Genomic DNA, 18,305 nt, shown 5'->3' on the forward strand with positions numbered 1-18,305 from the left:
ACTAGTGTCAGCAAAAGAAAAAGAAGCAGCAGTATTTTCTGTTTTATTTGGCTTGTTTTATTTTTGATTAGTGAACTAAGTTATTGTTAATTATGTACAACATTTATATATTGTCTGTAAAAATTGTATGCTATCCTCCTATTCCTTTAAAGTGAATACTGTTAAGAATAATAAAATACTTTTTGTGAATGTTCTAGCCTGTCTTGTGGGTCCCCAGGGCATCGTGTTGCAGGTGTGGATCTGAGCCATGGGGCCTGACCTCTGTGGGGGACCAAGGGCCAGGACTCCTAGATCTGAGTCTGATTGGGATTCTGACATCCTGATTCTCTTGCCCTCAATTGCTTCTGCTTGAGTTTCCTTTGACGCCAAACCGGGGTCCCTATGCTGGGCTGGCCTCCAGCCTTTGGTCTTTTTTTTTTTTTTTTGGTACTGGGGATCAAACTGGGGACCTTGCGCTTGTGAGGCCGGTGGTGGAACCACTGAGCTAAATCCCTGGCCCAAGGCTTTGGTCTTTTTTGCAAGCTCAACAAGTTTTCTTGCAGAATCCAAGGACCAACCCAAGTCCTCACCCTTGTTCACTTCTTTGCAGGTGCTGATGTGCTCTGATTTCTGGTCACCACAGCTCTCATTCATTGACAAATCTGAGCAACATCTTTGATCACTGAGGTCATTGATTGCTGTCATCGTCGATTGGTGATCGTCATCAGTGAAAGCCACCATGTCTAATGTTCCTAATCAATGACATATCTGATCGCCAGAGCCTGCCACCAGACATCTCATGGCTAACAACCGGTCACCAGCAAGCAGTCGCCAATATTTCACCAATGCCTCTGATCCGTGGTACATCTGGGCCTGACATCTACAGAACATGGTCCCCAGTGTCTCCACTGGCTCTCTCCTCACCAATGGCTCATCCTGTCACTAATGTCCTGTGCCAACAGTATGATCACCAGTGTCACTGACCAATGTTCCTCTCCTTTCCTTCTTTCTTTCTCTTTTTTTCTTTCTTTCTTTCTTTCTTTCTTTCTTTCTTTCTTTCTTTCTTTCTTTCTTTCTTTCTCTCTCTCTCTCTCTCTCTCTCTCTCTCTCTCTCTCTCTCTCTCTTTCTTTCTTTCTTTCTTTCTTTCTTTCTTTCTTTCTTTCTTTCTTTCTTTCTTTTTTTTTTTAGATCCAGGTCTCACTGTGTTTCCCAGGCTGGCCTCAGACTCCTTGGTTTAAGCAGTTGTCCTGACTCAGCTTTCCAAGTAGCTGGGAGGTACTATAGGTGTGTGCCACTAGACCTGATGATCAGTGTTTTTGTTGTTTTATTTTGTGGCACTGGGGATTGAACCCAGGGCCTTTGTATTGAACTACATCCCCAGCCTTTTTAATGTTTTTTAAAAACACTGAGACAGGTCTTGTTAAGTTGCTAAATTGCCTGGGTGGGCTTAAACTTGTGATCCTCTTGCCTCAGATCATTGTTTTTTCTAATGATCTGATCATTCACATGCCATTTCTTTCCTCTTTCGCTCCCAGCATCAGGGATCAAACTCAGGACCTTGCACTTGCCAGGCAGGCATGGCGCCACTGAGCTACATCCCTAGCCCTCGCCATTTCTAACATCTCCAATCATGCCATTTCTCATTACCAATGTCTCTTTAACAATGTCCTCATCCACTTATCTGTGACATCAATATGTCTAACCAATAATGTCTGATCACAGAATCCTCTCACCATCAAATTTTCTACCAAGGTGGTCACCAGTGAATCCTGATTGCTCACCTCCAATCACCAACATCTCTAATGGCCAACACCAGTGACCCCTGAATCTTCTTCAGAGTCTCTGGTGGCTGATGTCATTCTCCAGAGTCCCTTATACCCCTAATCGCCACCTCCCTGGTCATCCATCCCTAGCTATTAGCATCACCAGTTACAAATGATCCCTATTCCATAATCAGCAATGCCTCTGATCCCCAGTAGGTGACCTAGGGCTCTCCTCTGCAGGATCTCTAGACTCCGTGCCCTCAGTTTTTAAGTCTGATCACTGAGGTCTCCTTTACCTTTAATTATCCAGGACCTGAACACCAAATGCTGTCACCACTAACACTCTCAGTCACTTCCCTCCCTGCTGGATGATTAATACCATATCCAATCCACGGTGGTTCTGATCTCTAGGACCTCTGAGTGATGCCTCCTGAAGGTCAGGATGTGACCTCAACTCTCTCTGATGGTATTTTGTGAATGATGTCATCCCTCAGTGACTCTCCCATCCCTGATTACTGGTCACCCACCCCTAATCATCTCATCCCCAGTCACCAGTCTCTATGTCTATGTCCTGATGACCAGGATTTCTGATTGTTCCTTGACAGCTCTGAGGCCCATCTGGTCCAGGAGGTTTTCACTCTCCCTGGTGCCAGCAGGCCTCGCCCCAGCAGGGGAAGCCAAGGTCTGGATGTTGTACTGCCGCCCTATTTGTGGTCCTCCCTGTGGAACTGACACCTGGATCACACAGCAGCCAGCCTGCTGCTTAGCTGGGTGGGCCCTGGGCTGTCACTGGAGCACAGTGGCCCTGGACCCCATACATCCACCATAGCTCCCCACGCACCCCCACTGGCTCCAGGGCATTCTGCCTCCCCTTTTCCTGCCAGCTGCAGCCACAGCAAGGCTGGGACAGTCCCTGTCCTGTCTCCTGGGTCATGACAGCAGGACTGTGTGTGTCTGAATACATATTCAGATGTGTGTGTTGAACAATTCCTGCATGCCATAAACCTTTCTAGGTGTTGGGGCCACATCTGTGAATAAAACAAGCAAAAGTTAAGCACAATAATGATGCTATGCTACCTGGTCTCTAGTATGCTTGCTGGGCCCATAGTCCAGAGCCCAAAGCCAGAGCCAGGAGTCCAGTGTGTAGAGACTAGGACCTGCAGCCTATAACCCACATTCCAGAAATTGGGAAACTTGACCTCAAAATACAGAGCCTGGACCCTCAAACCCAGAATTCAGAGCTTGGCACTCAGAACCCAGAACTTAACCAAGAACTCTGAGATGTGGCCCAGAGCCCAGACCTCAAAATCCGGATCCTAGTAGTGCACGGAGCCCAGAACATTGACCTTAAATGTGGGACCCCAAATCTATACTTCATAACTCAGGGTGTAGGACATGGAGCCCAGAATCTAGAACCTGTGTCCCAAAGCCTTGAACTCCACATCCAGAACCTAGATCATGGCTGAGGACCCACAGGGAGGAATCCAGAGCTCCAAACTTAGAATGACCCCCAAGGGGCCTCCTTGTTTCTCTACATCCCCTGGCTTATTCCGCTTCCTCCTGCCAGCCCGGGTTCAGGGAGCACCAGTGCTAGGTGTGGCATCAGTCAGCAGGAAATTAGCGCATGAGCAGTTCCCTCTCTAGCCACAGAGGCTCCGGAGCACAGGGACTGTGTGTGGTCACCCTGTCCCCTTCCCCACCCACTGGCTCCAGCTCGGACAGGCACTTCTCCTGGGTCTGCTGAAAAGGTTTGTTTGTTTGCTCCACACATCTACCCACCTTGCTTGTTCTAGACATTTAGGTGGCGAACGACACACACAAAGACCCACCACCCTGGTAACTGACTCTTGGCACAGGGAGGGGGCAGAGTGGGGTGGGGAGCCAGGGTGTTTAGTTGGGAAGGGTGAGGACCCTAGCTGGAGTCTCAGCAAGTTGCTTGGGAGCCACAGAACCCAGACTAGGGGGCTGCAGTGTGCAGCTTCTGTTCCCCTCCATACCAGGCCTGCTGGGAGCCCTTGCTCCGTGTAAACAGTTTGGGTTCTGTGGACACAAAGCCCCGGGCAGGGCTGGACATGCAGCTGGGCGCTGCCAGTGGCCGCCTTGGGTAGGTGAGGGCCGCCTTCACGGTTCCCCGGGCCCTGGCGCCAGGGCGGCCGGGGTGGGGTCAGCCTTTGTTCCATCTGTTCGCACCCAGGTGGGGCTGCTAGCCCTTCCTCCCTTCCGCTCACTGGGAGCTCCCAGGCCTGGCTTCTTACTCCCATTTTCCATAGGAAGAAAGCAAATTGCCCCTGGAATTCTTAGGGGCCAGTTCTGTCCTGCTGGGGCCCCTCCTGCCTCCTGGTGACCTTCCTGGGAGAACCGGGAAGGATCAGACTTCTAGATGGGTCCCCAGGGCCACAGACTCGGCTCCGCCCCCGGGGAATATGTGGGGAGGAATGCTGGCCGTCCATCCGCCTGACCCCTGACCAGGGCCAAACTTACCTGCAGGGCAGGACAGGGGACAAATAAGGCGGGGCAGAGTCCCCAAGGTGGGTGGGTCTTCAGTGAGTTTATGATACAGATAACTCCATTCCAACGCACTGGCTCTTTGGGGTTTTGTGTGTGTGCCGGGGATGGAACTCGGATCCTTGCGCCTGCCCAGCAGGCGGCAGAACCACTGAGCTAAATCCCGGGCCCTGTTTGGGGTTGTTTTAAAAAGGCAAAATGATAAAATGCTTCCAAACTTTATCTGGGAAAAAGGAACAGGCAAGACTACCAGAACAAATCAGAAAATTAGAGAAAATAAAGAGACAAGTGTATTTGTGTGTGTGTGTGTGTGTGTGTGTGTGTGTGTGTGATGCTTTCCAATATAAAACAAGATTCTATTATCACAGTCATTCAAAGCTGGTGCTTTGGCTGTTAGGATAAACAGATCAATGGGGAGCTTGGAACAGATCCTATTAGTTGCAAGATAATGGATGAAGGGGAGATCTTGCATTGATGCAAAGGTGGAAGGCGGGGTGGGGTGGGGGCGGCTGCTCAACCAAGGGGGCACTGAGAGAACTCTGGCCAATAGACAAGTTTTTTGGGGTTGCGTGATGTTTTATAAAATGTGAACAAGTTGCAAATGTTTCAAATTAGGAGATTCACCCAGGTGCGGTGGTGCATATCTATAATCCCAGTACTCAGGAGGCTGAGGCAAGAAGGTCATGTGAGTTCCAGGCCAACCTGGGCTGCAAGGTAAGACCTTGTCTCAAAACAACAACAACAATGAAAAGAGAGAGTGAGAGATTCACATAAAAATATGTGGAAGATCTTTCTGCCTCTCTCCTCTCAGGTGCAAGGCATCAGTTCCTCAAAAGTCTCCCCCTCCCATTGCCACCAAGCCCCTCTTTCTTGTCTTGGGAACACACGTTTGAGTCCTGACAATGCCACCCATAGCCTATTACAGGCTTGAGATTTATTAAAGGCTGAACTTTTCACTGTTTTTGCAGTGCTGGGGATGGAACCCGGGGCCTGGAACATGTAGGCAAAGTCTCAACCACTGCACTGCACCTCACCTAACCTCTCACCAAAGAAAGATTTAATCTGGAGCCCAACCTTTCCAACCTACCTGGCTGGCCTGTCCAGTCCAGTTCCCCACAGACACATTGTCAGAGGGACACTGAGAACACAATGGTCACGTTCAGCCTTTCTAGGAACCAAAGGAGATAACAGAAACACTGCTGAACAGAAAGGTGGGCAAACTACGGCAGCGAGGAGGGTGTCAGGGTCATTTGGATGGTGCCTTAGAAATCAACTCCGAGATAACAGTCCCAGGGCCAAGACTTGACTGCTGCGTGGTGATCTAACGCTTTTTGCAAGCAGCTCTGGTCCCAGAGATTTCTAGGACAGTGTTATTGACAGGACGGAGAGATGACACACACTCTGCATGCTCAATGAAAGGGGTGGCGAGTGAATCCCCGAGGAACCAGAAGCAGTGATGTAGACAGGTGTCAGATGCCATGTTCATAGCAGCGGCACCCACCATCCAGTATCCAGAGAGGATGAATGGATAAACCAGATGCATCCATCTATCCTGTGGAGCATTATTTGGGCTTACAGAGGGAGGGGATTCTGACTCGATGAAACCTGAGGGTGCAGTGCTAAGAACACGAGCCACAGGACAAACGCATTAGGGAGCCACTATTTCATTTTCCAGGGCTGTGAAATTCATCACAGGGACAGAAAGTGCCATGAGGGGGGCAGGGATGAGGCCTGAGCATTTCATGGGAACAGAGTTTTGGTTTGGGAAGATGGAGGAGCCCGGGAGGGGGCCGGTATTAATGACTGCATAATGCTACAGATGTGCCACCAGCCCACACTGTCATTAGAGCAGTCCTAGACACCCAAGTGGGAAGAATTTTCACCTGGTGTTTGGAAACCACGACATCTGTGTGGTGGACCTTTTTCTCCTTCTTTCTCCCACTTTCTAAATGCTCTGTGACATGGCTTAATGACTTTAGTGATGAAATTAATATTCTAAAATAATTATGGCAGAATAGGAAACAGTTTTCTAAAAATATGCAAAGATTCAGAATAAGAATTGAGGTACAGAATAAAAAGACCCCCACCTTCAAATAGAGAAACCTACACAGGAGGACCAAAAGTGCACCTCCAACTCAAATGCCAGGGAGCAGCCCGACAGGAGTCTGACCCCAGGAGGGACCAATCACACAACGGGCCCCGAGTTCCACCTGTCTCAGTGGCCACGAGAGCGGCCAGGCAGGTGTGGAGGGGTGAGCCCTGCACACCTCCTCCGTTGGTAGAGGCAACCAAGAATCCCAGACTCAGCCCAGAATCTCCGGAATACGTGAGAAGAAGCCAGTTGTAGAACGATATACAAAGCATGACTGTGTTTTTGCTTTCCAAATATTTGTCTAAAACCAGGCATCGAGGCACACGTCTGCAATCCCAGTATTTAGGAGGCTGAGGCAGAAAGATGGCTGTGAGTTCCAGGGCAATCTGGGCTCTATGGTGAGTTCAAGGTCAGCCTGAACTACATAGCGAGACCCTGTCTCCACCCCCAAATTTGTCTATACTTCATTAAATGTTCAATGTTTATGGTTTTATGTGTCGGCTTACATTCTAAATTTAAAAAATAAAACTATAAAATATTTGTGTTGACCTGGGGGTGTGGCTCAGTGGTAATGCGATTGTCTAGCCTGTGTGAAGCCCTGGGTTCCATCCTCAGTGCTAAAAAAAAAAAAGAAGAAGAAGAAGAAAGAAAGAAAAAGAAAAAAAGGAGAAAGCCATCCAGGAAGATATGAGGCTAATTAAGAATAGTTATTAGTTCTGCAAAGTATGATATAAACTAGGTATTTTTTTTATTTTACTAGGGATTGACTCAGTCTTCCAACTGAGCTCATCCCCAGCTTTTTTTCTTTTTCTTTTGATACAAGATCTCTCTGTGTTGCTTAGTTTCTCAGGCTGGGCTGGAATTTGAGGCCCTCCTGACTCAGCTTCCCACACTGTTAGGATTACAGGTCCTCACTATCACACCTGGCTTGAGCTGATACTTTAATAGTAGAGAATCATCTACCAAAAAATACTTGCCTTCCCCGTCAGGACCTCCCTGATGTCCTCAGTGTCACTCAGGGTGAAGACATGGCTGAAGGACAGATGGAACTGTCTCTCTTGTGCAGTGCAGCCTGGAGCCATTGACTTAGCCTTTCTGAATCCTGGCTGGCCATTAGGAAAGCAAGTCCACACCCTACAGGGCTGCTGGGCATTAATACCATGCTGTCTGTCTCTCCTTGAGGGTGCAGCCCCGGCCCAGTTGTCTGCCCGCCCAGAGCCCCACGGTGCCCCCCGCAGTGTAGCCGCCTACTACTGTGACACCGATGTGCACCACGAACTGCACAGCTGGGAGCCACACACGTTCATCCTCTTGTGGTCTCTGAGGGCCCATGGCCCAGGTGTGGTTCGGTTGGGTGCCTGTGGGTCCCCAAGGCCACAGCTGCTGAGTGGGGCCGGATCCTCACAGCTGACGGGGCACAGATGCACCCCTCACCTGTGTGCACCTCGTGGGTACTGTGGAGTCCCAGTCCCCACCCAGACTCCAGGCTCAGGAGGACGGGGCAGCTTGGCATCCTCTGACTCCTTCCTGTCCCCCGCAGCGTCACGAGTGTCACTGAACTCTCCCAGCCCTCTTGCCCCATTCCCACCCCAGCAGCAGTTGGGGCTTCATGACCTCAGTGCGTGTTGTTAACTTTCCCTCCTACACTGAGGTCCCTGAGCCCCAGGCCCCTTATTCTGCGGGCTTTTACATTTTCTGTAAGCATGGTTGTCCCTGTGATGGCTGGGGATGGGGCCGAGGACCCCAGATGAGGCTTGAAACCATGGAGTGTTGAGCCCTCCATATGCTGGCTTTTTCTTTTTTTTTTTTTTGGTACCAGGGATTGAACTCGGGTCCTTGCGCTTGCGCAGTAGGTGGCGAAACCACTGAGCTAAATCCCTGGCCTGCTGGCTTTTTCTTACATATATCTAAGATAATGCTGTTTAAAAATTAGCACCCCCCTCAAAAAAATAAAGAAAAAGAGAAAAGTTAGGCTCAGTGTCGGGCAGGGTGACACATGGCTGTGATCCCAGCACTCTGGGAGGCTGAGGCAGGAGGATTGCAAAGTGGAGCTCAGCCTGGGCAACATAGTGACTTAGCAAGAGCCTGTCTCAGGATAAAAAACAAAAAGGCCAGGGATGCAACTCAGTGTGAAGGCTCCCGGGTTTAGCCCCAAGTCATACAAAAATAAAGCTCAGTAAGATTAACAACAACAATAAAACAGAGCAATTTCACCAATTTGCTGTAATAAAATTGCCAGCATCAAGACTCTTGACGAGGCTGTTGCTAAATGAAATGTGGATCCTTCAGATTTCGCACTATGATGCTGTGACAGGAGGTTGGACAGCTGCATTGCTGAGTGGCCAGCTCTGGGTACAGCATGGGTCACCAACAGAGGGACGAGGTCATCAAGCTACTCAGAGTGAGAGATGCTTTAAGAGTTATGAATTGTTTATTCCTGGAGTTTCCCATTTTATATTTCCAGAACTTGGTTGACCTCAGGAAACTAAAACGTTGGGAAGCAAAACCTCAGATAAGGGGAGTTCTATCATGTCACAATTGTGTAGCTGTTTTTCTTTTTTTGTTGTTGTTTTTTTTTGGTACCAGGGATCAAACTCGGTTCCTTGCAGTTTCGAGGCAGGTGGTGAAACCACTGAGCTAAATCCCAGGCCCCTGTGTAGCTGTTTTTCTACCACTTACTTTTCTTGCTCACCATAATGATTACGGTGTTAACTTTGATATATAAAGTTCCGGCTCATTCATTTTTCATGGCCATGTACTAGTCCACGATATGAAGAAAACACCAGGTATTTGCTCATGGCTCCCTCTTGCTTACCGCTATAAACAGGTCAGAAGGGAGCATTCTTGTCCCTGAGCCCCTGTGTGAGAGTTCCTGACACAAGGGTCTGCACAGCCTTTATCTTACAGATAAGGCCAAACTCAGGAGGAGGCTGAGGCAGGAGGACTGAAAATTTGAGGCCAGTCAGGACAGCTTAGACTCTGTTTCAAAATTTAAGAAGAATTGAAAAACTGGATAGAGAGCCCTTAGGGTCAATCTCTAGCACCTCAAAAAAAAGAAAAAAGAGGGCTGGGGATTTAGCTCAGTGATTTCGCCACCTGCTGCACAAGCACAAGGACCCAAGTTCGATCCCTGGTACCAAAAAAAGAAAAAGAAAAAAGATAAGGCTAAAGAATTCTCCACACTGATTGTTGCAATTTATTCATTTTTTATTTTTTTGATTGTTGCAATTTATATCTCCACCAGCAGGGTACAAGAATTGCTCCATTTCCTTTTCAACACTTGGTAATGTCAGATGTTCACAGTTTTGCCCTTTGAAGAGGATGGAAAGGAATATCACTGCTGGTGAGGGATCTGCCTAGATCACCAGAACAGTCTCATCCTCCTCCTGCTTCCCGAGGGCTCCCCGTCCCAGGGCAGGACTCAGGCTTGCAGAACCTTGGTCCATGGTCCCTCATTCCCAGGCGCGGGAGATGGCGCATGCCTGCTCCACTCCGGGACTGTGCATAACGTCTCCTCTTCTGGGAACCTAACCCGCATGTTTTAGACGTCACTGTGGGGTAGCCGCCTTTGCAACGCTAGGCTAGAGGGCACCAGGATTAAGGGAGCGAGTGCTACCTGCCCTAAATTGTCTGCGTAAGACAAAAGGGGCAGAAAGACGCTGTTGAGCACTGCCTTCCCTTGGTCCCTTACTTGCTTGCCTTTGCTGTCTCCTGCTTGCCACAGACTTCTCCTCTGTGATGCCCCTCTGCCATGTGCCACCCTGCCTTGGAGCCAGCTGATTATGGACTGAAACCTCTACAAACTGTGAGATAAACCTTCCCTCTTTAACTTTGGGTGTTGGGTATCTTGTCTCAGCAACGAGAGCACAGTAACTAAGACACTGGGCCTTTTGGACGTGGGAAGGATGCCGTGATGTTGCCTATTTGTGAAGGGGTCCCCTCAGTGTTTGGAGCCAAGCTCTCAACCTGCCCGCTGTGGACCTCAGGGCCAGGTCACTTGAGGGACAATGTCCTGACATCCTGGGACGTTCAGCCAGCCCCTGGCCTCTACCCAGGACGGGTCGAGACTGTGCGCTCCCTCCCCAGTCACAACATATCTGGTGCCCCTGAGGAGGAGGTGTCCTTGCTGAGAGCTGGTGTGTGGAAGGAGTTCATCCACCCCCACCAGGGGGCTGAAACCAGGCACACGCCACAGCCTCTCGGTGACAACACCCACCTTGGTTGGAGATGGGCCACAGCAGTCTGACCAAGGCCTTCCTGTGTGTGTGCCCCACCGGCCTTGTGACAGCAGCCACCCCCTGACCAGCCTCCCAGACACCCCACAGCTGTTCCTTCTCCTGATGTTGGGCACTCATGTTCAGGGCAGGGTTTCCTCATGTTGGGGACGAGGTAACAGCTAAATCCAGTCCCCAGCCCCAGCACAGGGGAGGTCTTGGGCCTGAATTGTCACCTTCAGGGGAGCTGCCCAGGCCCTTCCTCGGTGGACCCAGCGCAACCCTGATGTGTGCCAGGCTCCAGTGAACAGATGTAGGGGTGGTCATGGGCCTGGGGGCAGGGGCACAGGGCAGCCACACCTGGCCAGCAGCGGGCAGCAGGGCCACATCTCTGAAGTCCCCATGTCCCGATCCCCAGGCCCAGCAGGGCTGCAGGTCCTGTGGGGGGGGGGTGATGTGTGCAAGTGTGTGTAGGTGTGTGTACACACATGGCTGTGGTGCCTGGGCCACCAAGCCCACACTCTGTTCTCTTCTTCCACACACCAACCTCTCCCTGGTGTGTATCAGACCTTTATGCACAATCAATCTCTTGGATGTCTTCAGCCCCAGGTCTCAGCTCTGTGAGGGGAGGCTCTGCCTAGTGTGTCACTGACACAGAGACGGTGGCCCTGGCATGGAGCACGTGTGTGGCTGGGAGCTCAGAAAGTGTGTGGGATGGGAGTGTGGATGGACAGGTAGGTGGACGGATGGATGGATGGGTAGATAGATGGGAGGGTGGGTGGATGGGTGGATGGGTAGATGGATGGAAAGGTGGTGGATGGATAGGTACATGGATGGGAGGGTGGGTGGATGGATGGATGGATGGGTAGATGGATGTGTGGATGGGTGGATGGATGGATGGGTAGATGGTGGATGGGTGGGTGGATGGATGGATGGGTGGATAGATGGATGGGTGGGTGAATGGGTGGGTGGATGGGTAGATGAGTAGATGGATGGATGGATATGTAGTGGGGAGAATGGGTATCTGCCAGTGTGGTTGAGCACATATACATGCAAGCCTTGACTTTAGAAGATACTTCAGGCTTCTTCATTCCATACTCTTTTCAAAAAGAAAGGAAGTCTCACACCAGAGAAATGGCACAGGCCGAGCAGTTGAGTCTGCCCGGGGGCTTAGGTGCAACTATTGAAACTGGGATCCCAGCCCTATCCAGGGTTGATCTAGATAGGGGTGGGCTGGGCTCAGGAACAGGGGTGGGGTGTCTTGGGCCTCAGAGGGTCCCACAGATGATTCCTTCATGTGGGCAGGAAGCCTCCACTCAGGGCTAAAGCTGTGCCTCGAGATCCAGCAGTCCACCAGGAAGGGCAGACCTGGGCTGTGACCTCAGGAAAGGAGCAGGATCCAAGTGGCACTTGTCCCACTGGCTGGGGGTGGACAGGAAGCCTTCCTGGAAGTAAAAGCCCATCAGTACTGGGACTGAGCTGAGAGGGTCGCATCACCTCTGGAGAAGGGAATCGTTCCTGCTTCCCTCTGAGCACGCATGGTCCCTTCCCTGTCAACTCTCGGCCAGCTCTTCAGGGCCAGTGCACGAGCATGGACCTCCTGCCCATCTCCCATGCCCACTCACCTGCCATGTCTCCCCGTCACTCCTCTACCATGTCCTCCCCTCTATCTGTCGACCCACCCGTGACCAACCCTGCAGGACAGTAGCAGACACAGGCACACAGTGCTGTATCTGTGCTAGGCTCTCCTCACAAGAGCTTATAAGGCAGGGTTAGTCATCACCCCCATTGTACGAGTGAAGAGGACAGTGAAGCACAGCAAAGTTAAGTGACTTCCCCAAGAACACACAGCTAGGAAGTGGTAGAGCTCGGATTCAAACCCTTGTCAGGTGGAGCCCTTACCCACTGTGTGATCTGTCCCTCTGTCTGCCTGTCAGTCCACCTACCTCCGGGATGGCTGCCACTCGGTCCCTCCACTCACCTGCTGCCACTCGCCCATCCAGCGGCCCATCCATCCACCGCTGTCACCCATCCATCCTGGAGGTAATGCGGTTAGAGCGCCAGGGCCCTGCGGGCCGAGAGGCCTCACACTGCCCATCTGGCCAGGCCAGGGAGGACTGGGGGTGGGGGCCACCCTGGGCGGGCAGGGCTGCGTGGGCTGGAGGGAATTAGCCGAGTGACTGCCAGGATCATCTAATTAGGAACGCTAGTGATAAGCAGATAGCATCAGGGGTGATTAGAATCCTTTTAAAAAGCCACTCCATTAATTACAGAGACACAGAGGGGCCTCTGGCTGCCTAATCAGCCCATCAGCTTCCCAGGAGGACTTCCTGGGACTGCTGTGTGACCTTGGGTGTGCCCGGCCCTCTCTGGGCCCCCTGGGCAGTGGGTCAGGCACTGCCAGAGACCAGCCGGGCACTTGGGGTCTTTTCTCTTTGTGGCTCAGGGGGTGGGCTCTGAGGTAGCCAGGTCTAGGGACGTGGGACATCAGAGGCTGAGCCCAGGGGGGCGACTCTGGGAAGGGGCACCACCGCCCGCTAGTGAGTGGGGACAATGGTTCGGAGGGGAGAGAGACCTCAGAGCTAGGGGGAAGCAAGAACACAGCCCAACCCTCTGCACCGACCCTGTGGAGGGAGCTTGGGGGTCCACTGCTGCCCCGCAGGACCCCCGAACTCCTTGCAGGAGGGGACATCACCCCTAGGGGACAGAGCATGGCTCCTAGTTCCACACTTTCCCTTATGGGGCACCCCTGCCACCGCCAAGAGCACCATCATGGCCACCCTTTCCGCCACACCCAGGGTCACCATTACCATGACCTCCACTGCAGGCAGCACCACTGTCGCCGTTCCCGCCTCCTCCATCACCGCCATCATCACCTCCCTGCACTGGGCCAGGACAGCCACTGACTGCCACAAGCAGGCGGAGCTTTAGCCCAGGCTCATACCGCCACTGGCCGCCGGGAGGGCATGCCCGGAAGCTGCGGGGCTCTCGGCTTCAGGACGCCTCCTGCACCCGAGGCTCATCCCTCGTCCTCGCTCAGTCTCACGTTGGCCACTGACTGGACTCATGGGGAGGAAGGGACTCTGGCCACCCTCCCGCTCTCCAGGGTGCCAGACAGCCCGAACCCCGCCCCGCCAGTGCCTCCAGCGTCCTCACCCGCTGCTCCACTGGCGAGTCCTTTGGCGTTTGACGTCTTCCCCTCACCACGACCTCTTCCACCACCGTCCTCACCCCACCCCATGGCCACCACAGACAGCTGTCCTCGGCCCTGTGACCCCACCAGCCTCAGCACCGTGCCTGCCTCTGTGGGCTCGTCAAGGCCACCATCCTCACCCGTGGTGGCACAGAGCCACTGGGTCCCATTCCTGTGCCTCTCCAGCGGGTGCTCGGGCACTTGCAGAAGCTTCCGGAAGGAGCAGCACCCCCACTGGTGGCACTGGTAAGGATGGTGGTCATGACAACAGTGGCCCTGGTCAGGGTGGCACAAGGGTAGGAATCGCTGTCAGCAGTATTGTTAGCTACAGCTCCCAGACGTCATCTGGAGAAATGGAAACACCCGGGACTGCTGTCATTCACCGTGTTCTAGGGCGGTTGTAACAAATGATCACAAACCAGGTGGCTTCAAAGAACAGCAGTCTAGGGCCGGGGATGTAGCTCAGTGGTTTCGCTACCTGCTGCACAAGTGCAAGGACCCAAGTTCGATCCCTGGTACCAAAAAAAAAAAAAAAAAAAAAGAACAGAGATCTGCTAGGCTTGGTACCAAATACCTGTAATCCCAGCATTCGGGAGGCTGAGGCAGGAGGATTGCCATGAGTTTGGTCAAACTAGAGTTGAAGGCCAGCCCGAACTATCTCAAAAGCAAAAACAAACAAAAATCTCCCACAAAGAGCAGAAATCTGTTCTTCCACCATTCTGGAGGCCAGGAGCACGGAACCAGCTTTTCAGTGGGGCTGCACTCTGAGGAAGGTCTTCCTGCTTCTTCTGTCCTGGCGGCTGTCACCCAGGCCTGTCTCCAGACATTGCCCACCCCCGTCATCCAGGTCTGTCTCATCTCTATGCCCACAAGGACCCTCTTTCCAAATAAAGCCACACTGGGTCTCCAGGCATCCAGAGGGACCCCTCTTTTGGGGCAGCACTGTTCAGCCTACTCCACTCGCTGGTCTGTATTACTATTCATCTCTATTTTCCTCTCCAGAGCGAGTGGGATCTTCCACCAGCTCTGTCACAATGGCCCAGACAGCTCTGGCTTCCTACCTTCCTCTTCCTCACTTGCTGTGTGACCTTGGACTGCTGTGCATCTCTGAGCTTCATTCAGTCAAAGCATGTTTGCTAAGTGCCTCCTTGTGCCTGGCTCATCCTAGACGCTGGCAGACATCCTTGTCTGTGTGGAGCGCACTTATCCCTGGGGAGCTGATGCAACAACATGGTTCAAGACAAATAAACTCCCACCACCTCCCCTGGCCGGCCTGACCCCCTACCCTGGGCCTCCATGCTACACAGCAGCCACCCAGCCACTGGGCCTAAGAATTCGAGGACGAGCAGCCCAGGAAGCCCTGGGTCCCTCCCCTGCTCCCTTGCCCCAGACCTTTAAAGCCAACCTAGGCCTGAAGCCTGTGGTGGGTCCCACCTCTGCCTGGCTCTGGGGGCTGAAGCCGGCACCCCAGGGTGGCCCAGTCTCCGGGTGCAGACCTGTGCCCAGCCCTGGTGTCCAGGGCTGGCCCCATTTGCCTGGCTCTGCCTGGTCCAGCGCTGGGGGTGGGGTTTGCCACGCCCTGGAAGCTGATGTCACAAAGGCTGGACCCCAGCTCTGGAGGAGACCCCAGGACAGCCCGCAGCGGCACTGTCCCTCCCCTTCCCCAGCCCCTCTGCGCCCAGGGACAATGATGAGCTAAGTCCACTGAGGGGCACAGTCTCGCCTGGACCCCGAAGCTTCCCGCCAGGTCCCACCGCCGCCACAGGGAGCCGCCTGGCCAGCTGCGCCCTCGTGTCCTGTCCCCGCAGCCACCTCCCGGGCACCTCGCCATGGTGAACTACTACGAGGTGCTGGGCGTGCAGGCCAGAGCCTCCGCTGATGACATCAAGAAGGCCTACCGAAAGCTGGCCCTCCGCTGGCACCCCGACAAGAACCCCCACAACAAAGAGGAGGCCGAGAAGAAGTTCAAGCAGGTGTCCGAGGCCTATGAGGTCCTGTCCAACCCCAAGAAGCGCTCGGTGTATGACTGCGTGGGCTGTGACAGCTGCCGGGCGGGTGGCGGGGCCAGTTCCCCACACCACAGTCCCTTCGGCAGCGGCTACACCTTCCAAAACCCTGAGAACATCTTCCGGGAGTTCTTCGGCGGCCTCCACCCCTTCTCCTTTGACTTCTGGGACAGCCCCTTCAGGGGCAGCCAGCGAGGCAGCGGTGGGCGCGGGCCTGGGCTGCGCAGCGCCTCCTCAGGCTTGGGCGAATTCCCGGCCTTCATGGACGCCCTGGGCCGCAGCGGGATCCGCACTGCCTTCTCGTCCTCCACCTTCCGGGGGCCGGGAGCGGGCAGCTCAGGCTTCAAGTTGGTGATGTCGTCCACAGAGATGGTCAATGGGCACAAGGTGACCACAAAGCGCATTGTGGAGAACGGGCAGGAGCGCATGGAGGTAAAGCAGGATGGGCAGCTCCGCTCAGTGACCATCAACGGCAAGGAGCAGGTCAAGCGGGTGTACAACACATGAGCGCGGTGTCTGCGGGTCCGGCTGCATCTCTGTCCCTCTGGGGCCAAGCTCGGGCTGCAATCTGAGTTCGTAGCTGATTAATAAAGTCTTGGCAGTGAGTTCACCGAGGCACCAACCCAGCTCTGTGGGCCGGAGGGGCAGGGGACGCGGAACCGCGAGTCCCAGTGCCCACCTACTTTAATCATTCAGGGCACCCTCTGCCCTGAGCAGAAAGACCCCACCCCTCATCACAAGGACTCTGCCCACTCCCCTGGACCCTCCCAAAGCCATCCCTCTGAGCTCCAGACATTGGGCCACCCTCCTCTCTGTTCCTTCACTGCTTTCATCGCCTCACAGCCTCAGGACCTTTGCATGTGCTGCTGCCCAATGAGCACTCAGTGGTTAGTCTTACACCCCAGGGGCTCAGGGAGTGGGGTTGGGAGGAGCAGGTCCCAACCCATGGAGACAGAGCTCCCTCCAAGGCAGAGCAAAGCAAACCCCTGTGTGGGTAGTGGCCTCCTTCCTAGTCAGGAGAGTGGCTGGCAATGAGGAAGAGAAGGGGCCTGTGTTCTGATTATAAGGCCTATTGAGTGCCAGTCTTTTTATTTTGAGGTTTTATTTTATTTATGTTTCTGTTGTTTTGGGTTTGTTTTTTGTTTTTTTTGGGATAGGTTCTCGCTCTGGAACCCAGGCTGGCCTAAAACTCACAGTGATCCTCCTGCCTCAGCCTCCCAAGTGCTGGGAGTGAGGACAGGTGTATGGCACCATGCCTGGCTGAGCATGTCTTTTAAAAATGTGGGCTTTAGGGCCAGGGATTTAGCTCAGTGGTTCCACTCCCTGCCTTGCAAGTGGGAAGTCCCGAGTTCGATCCCTAGTACCAAAATAAATAAATAAATAAATAAAAATGTGGGCTTTTTGTTTTTGGTACTGGGATCAAACTCAGGACCTTGAGCTTGCAAGGTAGGTGCGGTGCCACTGAGCTAAATCCTCAGCCCAAAAATGTGTATTATAAAGGTTTATTTTAAAACAATTTCAAACTTAGAGATTTATCAGGGTTTTTGGTTTTTTTTTTTGGTACTGGGGATCGAACTCAGGTCCTTGTGCTTGTGCAGCAGGCGGCGAAACCACTGAACTAAATCCCTGGCCCTTATCAGGTATTTTAATGTATTTATTTTATACTTTTTTGATGCTGGAGATCAACCCCAGGGCCTCACACAGGCTAAGCCCATGCCTGACCCCTGAGCTCACCCCAGCCCTGCAGGGATTGAACCCAGGCCCTTCATGCTGAACCACATCTGCAGCCCTTTTCATTTTGAGATGGTCTCTTGAAGTCTCTAAGTTGCCTGGGTGAGATGGAACTCGAGATCCTCCTGCTTCGGCCTCCTGAGTAGCTGAGGTTCCAGGTGGGCACCACGCCCAGACTGGCAACTGAAGGAACAGTCATCAGGCCCCTGTTCTGGGCCAGCTGTAGTTGGAGTACAGCTTGGGGTCAAGCAGTTAGATCCCTCCCCTTGTGGAGTCAGGGTCCCGGTGACAACGCTGTGCAGAAGCACGGGCAGCCACACTGGGGCAAAGGGCAGGTTGGGGCCAGGAGGGAGCCGAGTGGTTGATAGGGAGCAGGATCTTGGGCCTGGGCCATGGGGATCTGGGTAAAAGCAGCAGGACAAAGGCCCTGAGGCCAGAGCAGGGCCAGCAGTCACGTTCAGTGCCCACCTCACTCCCAGACAGGGGCCACTGCCCCATGGGATTAGGAGGAAACTGAGGCACGGAGAGGCCCCATGGCTGGCAGGCAGACCCAGATCCGAATCCTGGGCTTTGACTCCAAGTGACTTTGCCTTTAAAATAGTTATTACGTCACTGCAGCAACAGCCAAAGGTAAATGCGTGCGTGTGCACATGTGTGAGCAGGTGCGTGAGCTGTGTGCTCCTGTGTGCATGAGCGTGTCTATGAGGAGGACCTGTCCGCTTCTAACTTCCGGTTCATCTGGGGCTGGAGGGCAGCCAGGAGAGGAGGCGATTCCAGGCTGGGGGGTTCAGGGCTGGGCGGTGACGGGATCACTTCTGTGT

General features: G+C 53.2%; 2 protein-coding genes across 4 annotated transcripts; one reads left to right on the plus strand and one right to left on the minus strand.

The window, feature by feature from the left end:
• Positions 1–179: 179 nt before the first annotated feature.
• LOC147822375 (uncharacterized) lies at positions 180–15,291 on the minus strand. Of its 3 annotated transcripts, none has more exons than XM_087196948.1 (6): positions 15,153–15,291; positions 14,809–14,964; positions 13,888–14,259; positions 13,365–13,460; positions 12,536–12,591; positions 180–11,999 (listed from the first exon to the last, which is right to left on the minus strand). In XM_087196948.1, exons 3-6 carry the CDS (start codon positions 14,008–14,010, stop codon positions 11,936–11,938), a joined length of 339 nt encoding a protein of 112 aa, XP_087053074.1. In that variant the 5' UTR covers positions 14,011–14,259; positions 14,809–14,964; positions 15,153–15,291; the 3' UTR covers positions 180–11,935. The 3 variants fall into 3 exon arrangements, with proteins under 3 accessions (XP_087053074.1, XP_087053072.1, XP_087053073.1); XM_087196946.1 differs by having other exon boundaries at positions 12,536–12,622; XM_087196947.1 differs by having other exon boundaries at positions 13,711–14,259.
• A 52-nt stretch (positions 15,292–15,343) lies between these two features.
• Positions 15,344–16,363, plus strand: Dnajb8 (DnaJ heat shock protein family (Hsp40) member B8). Its single transcript, XM_004875145.3, has one exon. The coding sequence runs from the start codon at positions 15,577–15,579 to the stop codon at positions 16,258–16,260; it is 684 nt and encodes a 227-aa protein (XP_004875202.1). The 5' UTR covers positions 15,344–15,576; the 3' UTR covers positions 16,261–16,363.
• The last annotated feature ends 1,942 nt before the right edge of the window (positions 16,364–18,305 follow it).

Source organism: Heterocephalus glaber, unplaced genomic scaffold (genome assembly GCF_053883595.1).
Source record: "Heterocephalus glaber isolate CG9 unplaced genomic scaffold, H.glaber_assembly_v1.0 deba00001645, whole genome shotgun sequence".
NCBI lineage: Eukaryota > Metazoa > Chordata > Mammalia > Rodentia > Bathyergidae > Heterocephalus > Heterocephalus glaber.